Source organism: Globicephala melas, chromosome 14 (assembly GCF_963455315.2).
Source record: "Globicephala melas chromosome 14, mGloMel1.2, whole genome shotgun sequence".
Taxonomy (NCBI): Eukaryota; Metazoa; Chordata; class Mammalia; order Artiodactyla; family Delphinidae; genus Globicephala; species Globicephala melas.
In genome coordinates this window covers 38,965,179-38,978,898 of record NC_083327.1, presented here as the reverse complement: position 1 = coordinate 38,978,898, position 13,720 = coordinate 38,965,179, and the positions used below count along the sequence as shown (strand labels likewise).

The following is a 13,720-nucleotide window of genomic DNA, read 5'->3' as shown; positions in this document are numbered from 1 at the left end:
CGCGCCCCGGTCCGGGAAGATCCCACATGCCACGGAGCAACTGGGCCTGTGAGCCATGGCCGCTGAGCCTGCGCATCCGGAGCCTGTGCTCCGCAACAAGAGAGGCCATGACAGTGAGAGGCCCGCGCACCGCGATGAAGAGTGGCCCCCGCTTGCCACAACTAGAGAAAGCCCTCGCACAGAAACGAAGACCCAACACAGCCAAAAATAAATAAATAAATAAATAAATTTAAAAAAGTAGGCCCCTACTGGCAGCTCTCTTGCCCTCCACTGCCTCACTAACCACCCAAAGCACGCCTGGCATAAAGCAGCCACCGCACAAACACTTGTGCAATCAATGTCTCTTGATGTCAGTGGTGCAGTAATAAACATATATGTACGTGTACACAAATACATATATGTAAGAAACAATGCAAAGGAAACTTTCAAAAATCTCAACACTTCAGTACTTTTTCCTCTAAGCATCACTGGCCCCTATGCTGTGGAGGAGCTTTTTTATCTTTCGTGCCCATTCTTTGATCTCGATCCTTTAGCTCCATTATAATCAGTCTAAAATCTAATAACTGCAGCAACACCTCTCAGTTGGGGCTGCTGTGTGTGAGATCTTAACCCTCCAATCCATCCGTACCACTGACACACTTTCCTCCTGCCACATTTCAGCTTTTCGGCCTTTATCAGTTTAACATCTCGCGCATGCCCGCCTGTCTGCCACTCTGATCTCATCTCCTCCTCCCCTTGCACTGACCTCCAGCCGCTCTGTGTTACTCCAAGTCTGCACTCTGCAGCCTGGTATTCGAGGCCCATGACCGTAGCCTCTGAATCTCACCTCCCACGCCTCCCCCACGGAACTCTCTGCTCTGGACAGACCTACCTTTTCAGCAGCCCCCAAACACACCGTATCCCTTTTCCTCGGTGACAGTTTCCCAAATCCTACACAACCTGCAGGACCCAGCTTCACACGCCTTCTACTCATTCAATGGCCTCCAACAGGGCTGCTTTAGGGAGACAGGACGACTCTCGCACTGGGTCGGATGGCAGAATGCACAAAGTTTAGCAGCAGTTAAAGTCATAAAGGAGAGGAAGTCCTGCCCTTATCTTTTTGCCTTGCTGTGTTCTCTCTGGCTTACAGACATTATTCTATTAGTACAGCCGCAAGTCATTTATTTATTTTTTCAATTGAACAAAGTTGCTTTTTAAAAATGCCTTGAGCTAGAGTTACCGGTTCTGAAGGCTGGTGTAATTGAACAATTCTGCCCACGGCCAGATCTGTTGGGGTGAATGTGCCCATGAGCGAGCTGGTAAAAAGCCCGTCAGTGCGACACATTCGCAAGAGTAGAGATTTTCATCTGTTCTTACGGTGAAGTCAAGTTGCTTACATTTTTATCATTTGGATGATACAAAACAGTTTTTCTTTGTTTCAATTAAACACAAGGGAATGTCCAGTTCAGGGGATTCTGCAAATGAAATACCCTAAAACAATACCTCCCTTCCCCCAAATTTGTAAACGTACATACACATAGTGACAGTGTACAGTTGACACAAATGGCTCTTGGTGACCACAGCGGGAGCACGTTCTCAGGTGGAGGCAATAATGGGCCCCTTTCTTCTGCTGGACTGGGATGTGGGCTGCTGACTGCGCTCCTGAGAGAGGCCTCGGGCTGTGTAAGCCCCTCCCCCGCCAGATCCCAGGCAGGTTCAGAGGAAGGCTTTGGAGATGATGACAGTGCCCGGTGAGCGGTGGTGGGCAGCGAGGAGGGAGTTACTACCGTGCCCTTTCCCCCACGCCCTAGAGGGACGCAAGGACCTCGGGACAAGAAAGGGGCATCTGACCCACTGAGTCAGTTTTGCGTTTGAGGAGGCCGAAGCAAGGGAAGAGGGAAAGGAGAGGAGCGTAGGGAGAAGTGCACTGTACTTACTGGCATACCAGAGGTCCTAGCTCTGGATTTGATATATTTTGGGTCACAATAATACTCAATTCTCCTTTATACCAACTGATTTAATTATATATTTTTATTCTATACAAATACATTTATATATTTGTTTTTATTTTTAAATTTATAAATTATGTATAAATATATAAATGCATATACATATATCCAGTCAGCACTCCTATCTGTAGGTTCCACATCTACAGATTCAACTAACCACGGACGGTGTACTGTATCCGTGGATACAGAGGACCGAGTATGGGACCTGAGCATCTGTGGACTTTAGTATCTGGGGCAGGTCCCCCATGGATGCTGAGGGACAACTATATATATATGAAAGAGCTTTTTAAAACAAGACAAGAATTCCAAAAGCTTTTACGTAAAAATTAAAAGCAGACTATCTCAATGGAAGAATGGTTGAGAATTTGAGGTACATCTTCATCACAGAATATTATGCTGCCAATAAAAAGAATAAGTCTATTGAGTTTTTTTTCTATTGTTAAAATAGAAAAGAGATGTGCACAGAATATTCCATTTTTGAAAACCTACGAGTGGGGTTTCCCTGGTGGCACTGTGGTTAAGAATCTGCCTGCCAATGCAGGTGACATGGGTTTGAGCCCTGGTCCGGTAAGATCCCACATGTTGCGGAGCAACTAAGCCCGTGCACCACAACTACTGAGCCTGAGCCCTAGAGCCCGTGAACCACAACTACTGAGCCCACGTGCCACAACTACTGAAGCCCACGTACCTAGACCATGTGATCCGCAACAAGAGAAACCACCTCAATGAGAAGCCTGCGCACCTCAACGAAGAGTAGCCCCTGCTCACCGCAACTAGGGAAAGCCCGCACACAGCAATGAAGACCCAACGCAGCCAAAAACAAATAAATAAAAATAAATTTATATAAAAAAAGAGAAAACCTACGAGTGTATTAAAAGGTGCTGAGCACATCTGTGTGAACAATATTGGCTAACAGGGAGAACCAGGAGGAGAAACAAGGAGGAAAAGAGGGTGACAGAAAACAAGCAAAAACAACTCTTAGAAAGAGGACGTTCGTGATAAAAAGAATTATATAAAATTATACATATGTAAGTGTATATAATATATATGCATGTAAAATGCATGGAAGAATGGTTACTAAAATGTTGGAGGTAGATTATCTAAGGGTGAAAATAATTCAGGTGATTTTTACACTCTTCCTCATACTTCTTTTTTTGCATTTTAACAAGAAACATAATAATTATATAACCCAAATAACTATTTTCATTGAGGGAAAAATTTAAATAACTCCATAACACTGTCAGCATGAAAATAATGTTTCTGAAGTCTCCCTAGCCAAAAGGTGGCACATCCAGTAGAATTTTGAATCACTCATAACTAAAGGAGGTTTTCACAGTCTTTTCTGAAATGGAGACAGACCACAAAGTCCAAAATTAATAATTATCATATACACTTTAAGCATCTTTAAGGCAGGGCCTAAATCTAATTTTTAGCACACTTTCCCCAAGGCTTCGAGCACGCAGTCCTTGATCAAGCCCCATTAACTGACAAGCACATTTCAAATCTCATCAATTATTACACCAAAGATGCTATTATCTGATATACAAATGCTATTAAAGAGTAAAATCTCTTCTAAAGAAGAACACGAGACCTGAAGCAGCTCCAATGAAAATAATTCAACTATGAAATTTAATCTGCCGCAAAAGAAGTTATGAAACTCTAACACCTAACACATTTTTTCTTCCTGCCCTGGTCATACTAAATGTATCTGGCTTTGCTACCGCCGTCTACACACGCCCTCAACAACTGTCCACTCAGTGTCATTAAATTCTGTTTTCTTTATTGTAGATACAATATTTATGATATAAGCTACCAATCTTCATGAACAATCTCCAAGCTAGACCTGTCTTAAACTCTGAAAGTTAACACTCTGCCTATTAAAATTCTGATTATAACATGCAATTGTTTTGAAGAGGTGCTAATTTTTCATTCTTCCAGGCTTGCTTTCTCCGCAGGGTAGTGGAAATAGATGTCTACATGCTGGAGACCTGCTCCGTGAAAAGCCATGGAATAGCCTTTCCAGAGGAAATGGGCACACACGGGGCAGAGGTGTGGCTAGGGCTGCCACCCTGATCCCCGAGGCTGGGCACCCTCACCTGGCTACAGATAACAGCCCAACTGTTTCCCGATACACCCACTGGCAGGTAAGTGGTATTAGACAACATGAAGACTAACTTTACACGTCTAACTCTTTCAAGTAAAATACTTACTTGGACTAACAAGTGGCCTGAATTAGGCAAACGTGTACCAGACTTCTTGGTGTTCTCGTTTATTTGTGTCATCAAATTCATCAATATTTCTACAGCACCTTTGCCAATCATTTCATGAAGAAATCCTGGATTTCCAGAAATGAATTTGATCACCCCCATGCAGTATAAGAAAGCTTCGGTGTTAGCTTGCAGCTCTTCACTTCTCAGGACCTCCAATAATGATTCTGTCAAAAAGATGAATTATTACAAATGGATGAGTAGAACAGCTGGAAAGAGAGATATTAAAGCACTTGTATGTGAACATCAAATACGATTTGTAAAATGTTAGCCAGAACCTACATTCAAATGTTTGTGAAGAGTTGCTCACATGGCATAAACAGGAAAGCTTACTTTTAGCTAAGACAAATCTCTGTAACAGTAATGACAGCAAAAAGATGGGATTATTATATGTAAATAAGAAAGTGTTCTTTTAACTGAGTGCCATTCCTTGCCTTTTTTTTTTTTTTTTTTTTTTTTGCTGTACGCGGGCCTCTCACTGTTGTGGCCTCTCCCCTTGCGGAGCACAGGCTCCAGACGTGAAGGCTCGGCGGCCATGGCTCACGGGCCCAGCCGCTCCGCGGCATGTGGGATCCTCCTGGACCGGGGCACGAACCCGTGTCCCCTGCATTAGCAGGCGGACTCTCAACCACTGCACCACCAGGGAAGCCCACAATTCCTTGCCTCTTATTAATATTTGCCAAACTTTATTTTTGGTTACAAACAGTTTGAGTTATTATAGAATAACTAATAATCAAAGCAATTTAAGAGTTAAATTTCAACAAACCTTTAAGAATATACTGGTTAAAAAAAAAAAAAAGAATATACTGGTTGCTGTATGAATGGAAAGTTAATCAAGATAGGAACTTTTAAAAGTATCTCAACAGTAGAAAGGGGTGCTTCGAATATAACATCCACCCTTTCCCAAGACAACTTAAAGAACATCCATCCAAATAACATACAAGTACTAGGTTTTAGGATTAATCCAGGCAGCTCTGATAAAGTTAAACATGCCTATCTCACATTAATTTTTATTAATGTCAATGTGATCATCTGTCAGAACCTTTCTTTGTTTTTAGTCTCTTACTCTCAATGAGCTGATTCAGTGTTAGAAATTTCTTTCAGTACTGGCTTTGTCCCTGTCTGCTGGGATTAAAAAAAAAAGAAAGAAGAAGACCATTTATCCTATGTTGCAAAAAGAGGACTTAAAGCCTTTTCCATGTTGCTGCCTTCCCTTAGATCAACAATACTAATTCATAAAAGATTTCTGTTTAGGTAACTATTTAAGCATCTTAATTATTTAAGGGTATATAAAGAATTACACATTATTAGCTAGATAATTAGAATGTATTAAAATTCCTCTATCTACATATTTGAAACACATTTGACACACTGTGATGTCAATTTTATACAACAGTTATAGATGTTTTCCCAGTTCTAATCATTCCTACTATATCAAAAGATCAAACATTTCAATTATGTCAAACACTATTAAATGTATTTTTTCTAGTAGTAAAACCAAGACCAGGAAATGAATTTTTAAATAGGAACCACTTTATAAATTATATATTATTACTACAGGCATTTAAAAAAAAATAGCAGGCTATCCTCCTAGGTTCCAAAGGATACATTAAGTGAAACATGGAAAACATAGAGGACAGAGAAAAAACAGGCATCACTTAACTTCTGAATATTATGAGAAAATAAAATATTCCAGTTATCATTAATTATAACTTTGCTCTCCAAACTTTTCATTCATACTCAAGTACAACATTTGCTCAGTGGTAGTGCTGAATAATACTCACCCAGAATGCCATCATTTTGAATCAGGGAATCATTCTTCTCACTCCTGCTAATTTTAAATATAAGCTTGCAGACATTAAGAAGATTCTTTCCACTCACTTTAAGCTGCAGAGAAAGAAATCACATTTCCACTGCAGGGAAATAAAGATATACCATAATTTTTAAACATAAACATCTAATTTAAAAAGTGTGGCAAGAGAATTTTTAAAACATAAATAAAAGTTCTAAGGAAATCAACTTTCAAAAGTTTTGGCCTCATATTTGCCAACTATGGTATCTAATTAACTCACTTATAGTAAACAATGTAAGTGATATTTAGAGTAAGCACCTTTTAATGATAAGCCTTTATTTCTTACTTCATAAAGTCTCATGCTTATATGTGAAATTATTATTTTTCAAAGAATATATGAGGAAAAGGGGGGGGCTGATGTTGATAAATTTAAGTAAATGGAGTAATTGCCTTCCACAAAAGTAAAGGAAGATGGATACTAAAATTTCAGATTAAACTAACCTAGAAAAGAATACATCATGGAGGTGAAGGAAAGAAAAGAAAGGGGAAAAGTACAATTATATTTATCATTTGTATAAAATAAAATGAAAAAGTAATATTATTTGATTAAATAATACATATGTATTTATTACAATATTTAAGCCTATTTCTGGAATGCTCTGAGAAAATCGCAAGTAACGTTCAAAGGTTAAAATTACCTTCTAAATCACAGAAAAATATTCAAGTAAATTAAGCAATAAGGAAGTATACTCTTTAAAAAAAAAACACAGTATAGGAGGACTGAATCAAATGGTCTAAATTAGCTGCATATTTATGTAAAGTAGTAAAAATTAAAATAAAAAATCCTAAATACCCAACATTTAAGAATAATTTAATAAATTGTGGAACATCAATACTATTCATATTAAGCAGTGACAAAAGTATAACAGTGAACACCATGCATAAAAAGACATAACCTACTGTAAGATGGAAATACTATGTGCCCTCATTGCAAGAGTGTAGAATATATTTGTAGGAATGAGGTCATCTGAACAAATAAATATATCTGTGTGAAAAGGATGGCATATAGGTCATTATTTTATAATTAAAAAGTATCCTTAAAAAAAAAGGGTCTTCCCTGGTGGCACAGTGGTTAAGAATAAGCCTGCCAATGCAGGGGACACGGATTCGAGTACTAGTCTGGGACGATCCCACGTGCCGCGGAGCAACTAAGCCCGTGCGTCATAACTACTGAGCCTGCACTCTAGAGCCACAACTACTGAGCCCACGTGCCTAGAGCCCGTGCTCCACAACAAGAGAAGCCACCGCAGTGAGAAGCCCGCGCACCGCAACGAAGAGTAGCTCCTGCTCGCCGCAAGTAGAGAAAGCCCGTGTGCAGCAACAAAGACCCAACGCAGCCAAAAATAATTAATCTAAAAAAAAGAAAAAATTCCTTTAGAAAAAATGTATCCTTAAAATTATCTTCAATATTGTTTACTTATTTTTTAAATTTTATTTATTTAGGGCCACAACTACTGAAGCCCGCATGCCTAGAGACCATGCGCTGCTACAAGAGCGCTGGCTCAGTAGTTGTGGTGCACGGGCTTAGTTGCTCCGCGGCATGTGGGATCTTCCCAGACCAGGGATCAAACCCGTGTCCCCTGCATTGGCAGGCGGATTCCCAACCACTGCGCCACCAGGGAAGCCCTCAATATTGTTTATTAATGAGTTTTCAGCTAGTAAAAAAAAAAAAAGATAATGGAATTTGTCAGACATATTTTTAAAAGATTCATTCTATATTTGATCCACAAATATTATTGAGCTCCTATTGTGTACCAGGCACTGTGCTGTTTGCTGGAGGAAATACCAAGGTGAACGTGGTCAGCCCCGAGCTGGAGAGAAAGGGGGAGGTGAGTATTATTCATGGAGCAGCTTCTGTCTGCCCCTCTGCTCTGGTGCTTTTCATGACATCTCAGAGCAAACCCTGCAAATTAGCTGTAGTCATTCCCATTTTGCAACTGAAGAGTCTGCTCCTCAGACAGGCCATGTCATCTCATCTCAGCATCACCTGGGTGTGTATTAGAAATGCAGAATCTCAGGCCCCACCAGCCGTACTGAACCAGAATCTGCATTTTACAACTTTGCCAGGGGATCGTGTGTACATTCAAGTCTGAGAAGCTCTGCTACGGAAGGCTCAGAAACTGTCACACGTGGCAGAATGGAAATTCTTTCTGTTCTCAGGATGAAAAAAGGAAATGGAAACTTAAAAAAAATGTTTTCAATGTTTAGGTATTTTTAAAATGTTGTTTAAAAACCTAGGGAAAAAAAGCTGACTAGAGAGAAAAAAAATCTGCATCAATGGAAATATATATTGCCCTTTATATCTAGGAATATATTTTAATCTGTTGGCAATCTTCCACTACAGTATGAGCCTTTGAGGTCAAAACCATGATTTGTTACTCTTTCTACATGTGGAACATAGCATCTGCTATGTACTTAGTGAAACTTGCTGAATAAATGAATGAATACAACTAACCTCACTCCCCACTCCAAGTCTTATATTTTTAGTGAAAAGTGGGAAAGAAAACAACAACAACAACAACAAAAGAACACCTGGTATCAGAGTTTTCATTAAGAAAAACCCCAACAAACCCCACCATTTCCAGGCCTGCTATAAGGTCAGTTTACATTCAGAGCAAATTCCTATACCTTCTCTTTTGGTAACTGTAAAATTATGACTTTGAGACCAAAAAAGACAATAAAACATTAAATTATATGCAAGGAATACAGACTACCCTGTATAAAACAGCACTTGCCCCAACACAGGCCATTCCCTTTACTCTGCTTTATTTTTTTCCCACAGTGCTCATCAGCCCCTTTAGCACTTGAAGTGTTTACTCTCTGTCTCTCCTGCTACATGGCCAGCCTGCAGGGCAGGGGTTATTTTATTCACTTTCACTCCCTGGCACAAAGTAGGTTCTTGCAGTGGGGTAGTTCACCTTTATGTTAAACATAGGAGTTTATTTTATTTAAAGCCAATTTGGAAAATTAAAGAAAAGGGAAGTTTAAAAATCACTCATAACACTGCCACTATATATAGCCACTGTTGACATACTGCTATTTCTTTTCTGTTTTTCCCCCTGTATAGGATGTTAGATTGTCCTCCCTTCCTGAATGTAGTTGCTTTCACACTGTATATATGTTTGTACTCTAAAAAAATCTTAAAATAGGCAGATATATTTTTGTAAGATTTTTTTGATACAAAGGTTAAAATGAAAATGGCTATCTGGCAAACCCCACTTAACCAAAGAATGCAAGAAATCAGAACTAACATTAAACTCACTGGATTTTTTTTTAACTATAAATAATTTTAAATGTCTGAATTATAATATTAAACTGGTAGATAAAATCTTAGCAGAAGTTATTTAAAAAAATTTTACTCCTATTATCTTCAGTTTTTTGTCAAATTTTTTTTTCTTCAACAGCTTTTTATGATGTCCTTTAAAAAAATTTACATAGAACCCCATTACCAAGGTCTAAGGGAAGCGATGTCTTGCCTGGAGCATTATAGAAGATTCACGTGGCAAATGGGAAGTGGGACTTGTTGGTCGATCCTGGCCGCCATCTACACTCGATCAAAAAGGACAGCCCACCCACCTCCGCACTCTGGACTGTAGCCTAGCAGTCTTGCCCAATTCAGCCAGGCGGTCAGTGTCATGGAAAGGGCTTTATCTAAACGTATGTTTCGTTCAGAATGTGTTCACTGCCTGGCAGATCGCAGCCTTTTGCCCTAAAATATTTAAATTGTGCCATGTATATAATTTGAATGGCGCCTTTAATAACCAAGATGACATTTTCTCTGCAGAGCATTAACAAATTCATGGCATTTTCCTTCTTCCTTTCTCTCTCTCTTTTATTTATTTACTTACTTGGTACAGAGCACAATGCCTAGGATGAAAAACAAAGGCAGTCCCTGGGCAGCTGGTTGCTTGGGTCCAGCCCAGGGCAGCTACACCAGTAGAGCCCTCCAGCCTCACACTGGGGTCTCCTGGGCCAGGAGGTGCCCCAAATCCAGGGCTGGAGAAGGAACTGGGCAAGCGTGCAGTTATCTTTTCATCTCTACTTATAACTTCTGACTTTAAATCCTCCCTGTGGTTTATGGTCTTTCTGTTTCATTAAAACTGATCCATTTTCATCAATGAGAGGGGATTAAACTACTACTGAAATCATTATTTCAAGGAAATGTTGCTTTCTGCATCACATCACAGTTTTTACAAAGAGGGTGAATAGTTTAGGGTGGCAGCTAAATAAGAACGTACTTCTCCAAAACACTGCATGCCATGTGTAGTCAGAATATCCTGCTCTTTGAAACACTTCAAAGTAAGAAATAGTGGCGCCCTTACTAAACTATTAGTAAGTATGCCAACACTCACCTTCACTGTGTACTTTAAGATTTTAAATTACATGAATTATGGGTGTTAATAGCTTTTACTTTTATGAAACCAGGTAAACAAAGTTTCATTCATTTGTTTTAGCGGCTCTCTTAGAACGGTCTCTAATAATTGTGTCTTATCTTTTGGTTCCAACTGTTTATGGCTGTGACAACAAAGGGCTGCCCTCAAACAATGATATCATTTTGCTTGAGACAGAGCTTCTACATACTTTTATTAAAGGTGTCTGGCCTTTTCTTCTAACACCTCACAGGAGCCTTCTATGACCACCAAGCAGCTGGTTCTGTTTCACGCGGCCTCATAAAGCACCTGGCCACTATGACCGCAGCCCAAGTTATCTGAAGTTATTTATTTACTTTTTTTTTTTTTTTTTTTGCGGTACGCGGGCCTCTCACTGTTGTGGCCTCTCCCGTTGCGGAGCACAGGCTCCGGACGCGCAGGCTCAGCGGCCATGGCTCACGGGCCCAGCCGCTCCGCGGCATGTGGGATCTTCCCGGACCGGGGCACGAACCCGTGTTCCCTGCATCGGCAGGCGGACTCTCAACCACTGCGCCACCAGGGAAGCCCTGAAGTTATTTATTAAATCACGTGATAGAACCAAGCACCCAGCAGAAACCACAGTCTGCTCTCCGATACTGATCTCCAGTCAGGGTACCTGAGCGACTGTTTTGACTGTGTTTGCCTGTTGTCAGTTTTTTTTAAAAAGCCTTGCCACAGTCCATGTGTAAGCGTTTATTTGAACATTTTATCTGTACTCAGCCTTAGTTCCTTAGATGGTACTTTCTGGTCAAAATTCTGGGATGTCAGTTTACCACCTTAATTTTTTTTCAAGATTCTAAACAAACACTGCATTTCTAATCTTCTTTGTAATATTTACAAATAAAGCATTAAACAGAACTTTTACGTGCTACAGTCTACGAGACCAGAGGAAGGAAAAACTTACTGCTAGAATAATTTTTGCAAGTTTAAGGCTCAGCATGTCTGAGCCAACATCAACAAGTTTATATAGGGTCTTCAGGAGAATACTTCTTCTCTTAAATTTACTTCCAAGCATGTTTCCTTCCTCTAAAGCGTGGTGAAGCTGTGTGCAAGCAGCACAAACCGTTTCAATGTTTTCTTCTGTCAGGGCAAAGAGAGCAAAGCAGAACTTACTCATTGAGGTCAAGTTTACAAGTGTGTCAAACACAGAAGGTGTAAGTAAAACCCCATAATTAGTTCCCCGGACATCTTCAAATTCCTGAACTATGTTTCTTTTTTTTTCCGTTTCTTATCATTTCCAACTACCTGATTTTTTTTTTCCATTTTGTTGCTCCATCTCCTACCATGTTGACTTCTTTACTAATCAGTTAGCTTATCTAAAACACACAGCCTTTCAAAGAGTGTATTGAGAAGCGGAACTGCACTATCTCAGCTGCTCTCCTTTATTCCTGATGAGCTACCCACCAATGCTCTGCTCAGGGCCCCAGAAGCATTCCGCTCACGACTCTGCCGTCGACCCTCCGCCACACAGTTCCAAGGGCCCAGAATGTTCTCCTTACCCTCGTCCCTACTGATTTTGATCCTTCAAGGCTCTGTTTACTTTCTGGCTCCTCTAGAAAAGGTGTACCATGCAACATTCGACAAATACTGTTATTTTTCACATATATATGCATGTTGTGTTACATGTCCAATGCCCTCAAACAGATGTCATGCTAAGTGAGTAGGAACCATGTCTGACACATCTTTGTACCGATAGTGCCTGGTGCAGTGAAAATACTGTACTGACAGCCTATACCACAGTTTAATGCAGATTCATTTTCTAATATGTCTGTTGATAAAAACGATGATCAACATTTTCCTATGAGACTAATGCTCATTATCTGAGAAAGGAAGGCGCAAGTGGAACAAAATCTCAAAATGTCACCACATCCACCATTATTTGGAGGTGCGTATTAGCAAAGAGGATAATAAAAAGAAGACTTTAGTTAGGAAACGGGAGACCTAGACCACTTCATTTTATAATTGGGATTCTGAGGAAAGCAATTTTTGCAAGTGGTAGCCCTACCAACAGGCATACAGGGAAGAAAAGTAGCACACAAACTAGAACAGGAGGGGAATACAAGGATCCAAGGTATAAGGCATTCAGTTGAAAAATATTATCTCTGATAGATTCCGTCACAAAATTTAAAAGTAGGAAACCAATCTTAAATAAATACCATAATGTGCTCTTGAAAGCCCGCATAGAGGAAGTGTGCGCCTGCAGAAGGAAATGACTCAGGCCATTTTTAGCTCTTTTCAACAATAACATCTAAGAAAAAATTTTAAACCTCAATAGCTAAGTAACCTTCCATGCCTTTCAGTTATGTGCTTAAATAAATGAATTGATGGGAAATGACTTAGACTAACTTTAAATAAAGGGAAAAACCTGAGCTCTACTGTAAGAAATGGTTTTGTTTTGTTGTTTTATTCTTCTGTTACTGGCAGTTTCTTCACAAAGCCCAAGTCCAGGCTGAGGGCTACTCTGTGGCAGTGGGTAGACGTCAAGGTATTTTTCTAATACTTCCCTCCGCAAACTCTTCAGCCTGATGGGTTCTACTTAAGAGTAGCTGTTTTAGCTTAAAAGAAATTAAAAAGGAAGGCTCCCGGGTCAAATTTTAAACTGTTGATCAAATTACCTCTTTCTACCAGTTGGTCTGTTAGAACTGCCATGTAGCGTCAAAAGACAGCTTGAATCTAAGAGCCATTAAGATCCTCAAGGGGCTAAAGCTAGTGGGTGAAAGTTTGAGGAGTAACAGAAAGCAAGGTAGACTCAAAGTAACTTCTCCCCATAAGATACCTGTTCACTAGAAAGTGAAAAGCAGTGATTTTACAGTGGAAAAACCTGGCAGACACCACCTTCCCCAAGCGATCAAAGTCCACGTCACCAGTAAAGGACCAAATCAGCATCACGTGCCTCCGGATAGGACACACTGGGAAGGACACAGCCCCGCTCATGCTGCACACTGCCCCAAACACCTAACAAGCATCCAATGGTGAGAACAAACCAGACAAACCCGATTTGTGGGGCAGTCTATAAAATAATTGGCCTTTTCTCCTCAAATACATCAAGATCCTGAAAGAGACATGACAAACAACTGTATTTTCTTTCTATAAAGGAAATCATTAGGATAACGGGCAAAATCTGAATACGGTTTGTAACTTCCAGATACGTAACAGAATGCCTTTGTTTCTACAAATACATGCTGGAGTACTTAGGGATATGGG

The 13,720-nt window shown here is 40.1% G+C and overlaps 1 protein-coding gene across 4 annotated transcripts in view; it reads right to left on the bottom strand.

Annotated features, from left to right (window-relative positions):
* Window positions 1-13,720, bottom strand: part of ARMC2 (armadillo repeat containing 2) — a 133,735-nt gene that overhangs the window by 77,489 nt on the left and 42,526 nt on the right. For all 4 annotated transcript variants that reach the window (XM_060283959.1, XM_060283958.1, XM_030882875.2 and 1 more), the window contains 3 exons: window positions 11,421-11,596; window positions 6,040-6,142; window positions 4,199-4,422 (listed from right to left, as the gene is read on the bottom strand). In XM_060283959.1, the coding sequence (XP_060139942.1) occupies window positions 4,199-4,422; window positions 6,040-6,142; window positions 11,421-11,596 (503 nt within the window). The remainder of the gene's footprint in view (window positions 1-4,198; window positions 4,423-6,039; window positions 6,143-11,420; window positions 11,597-13,720) is intronic.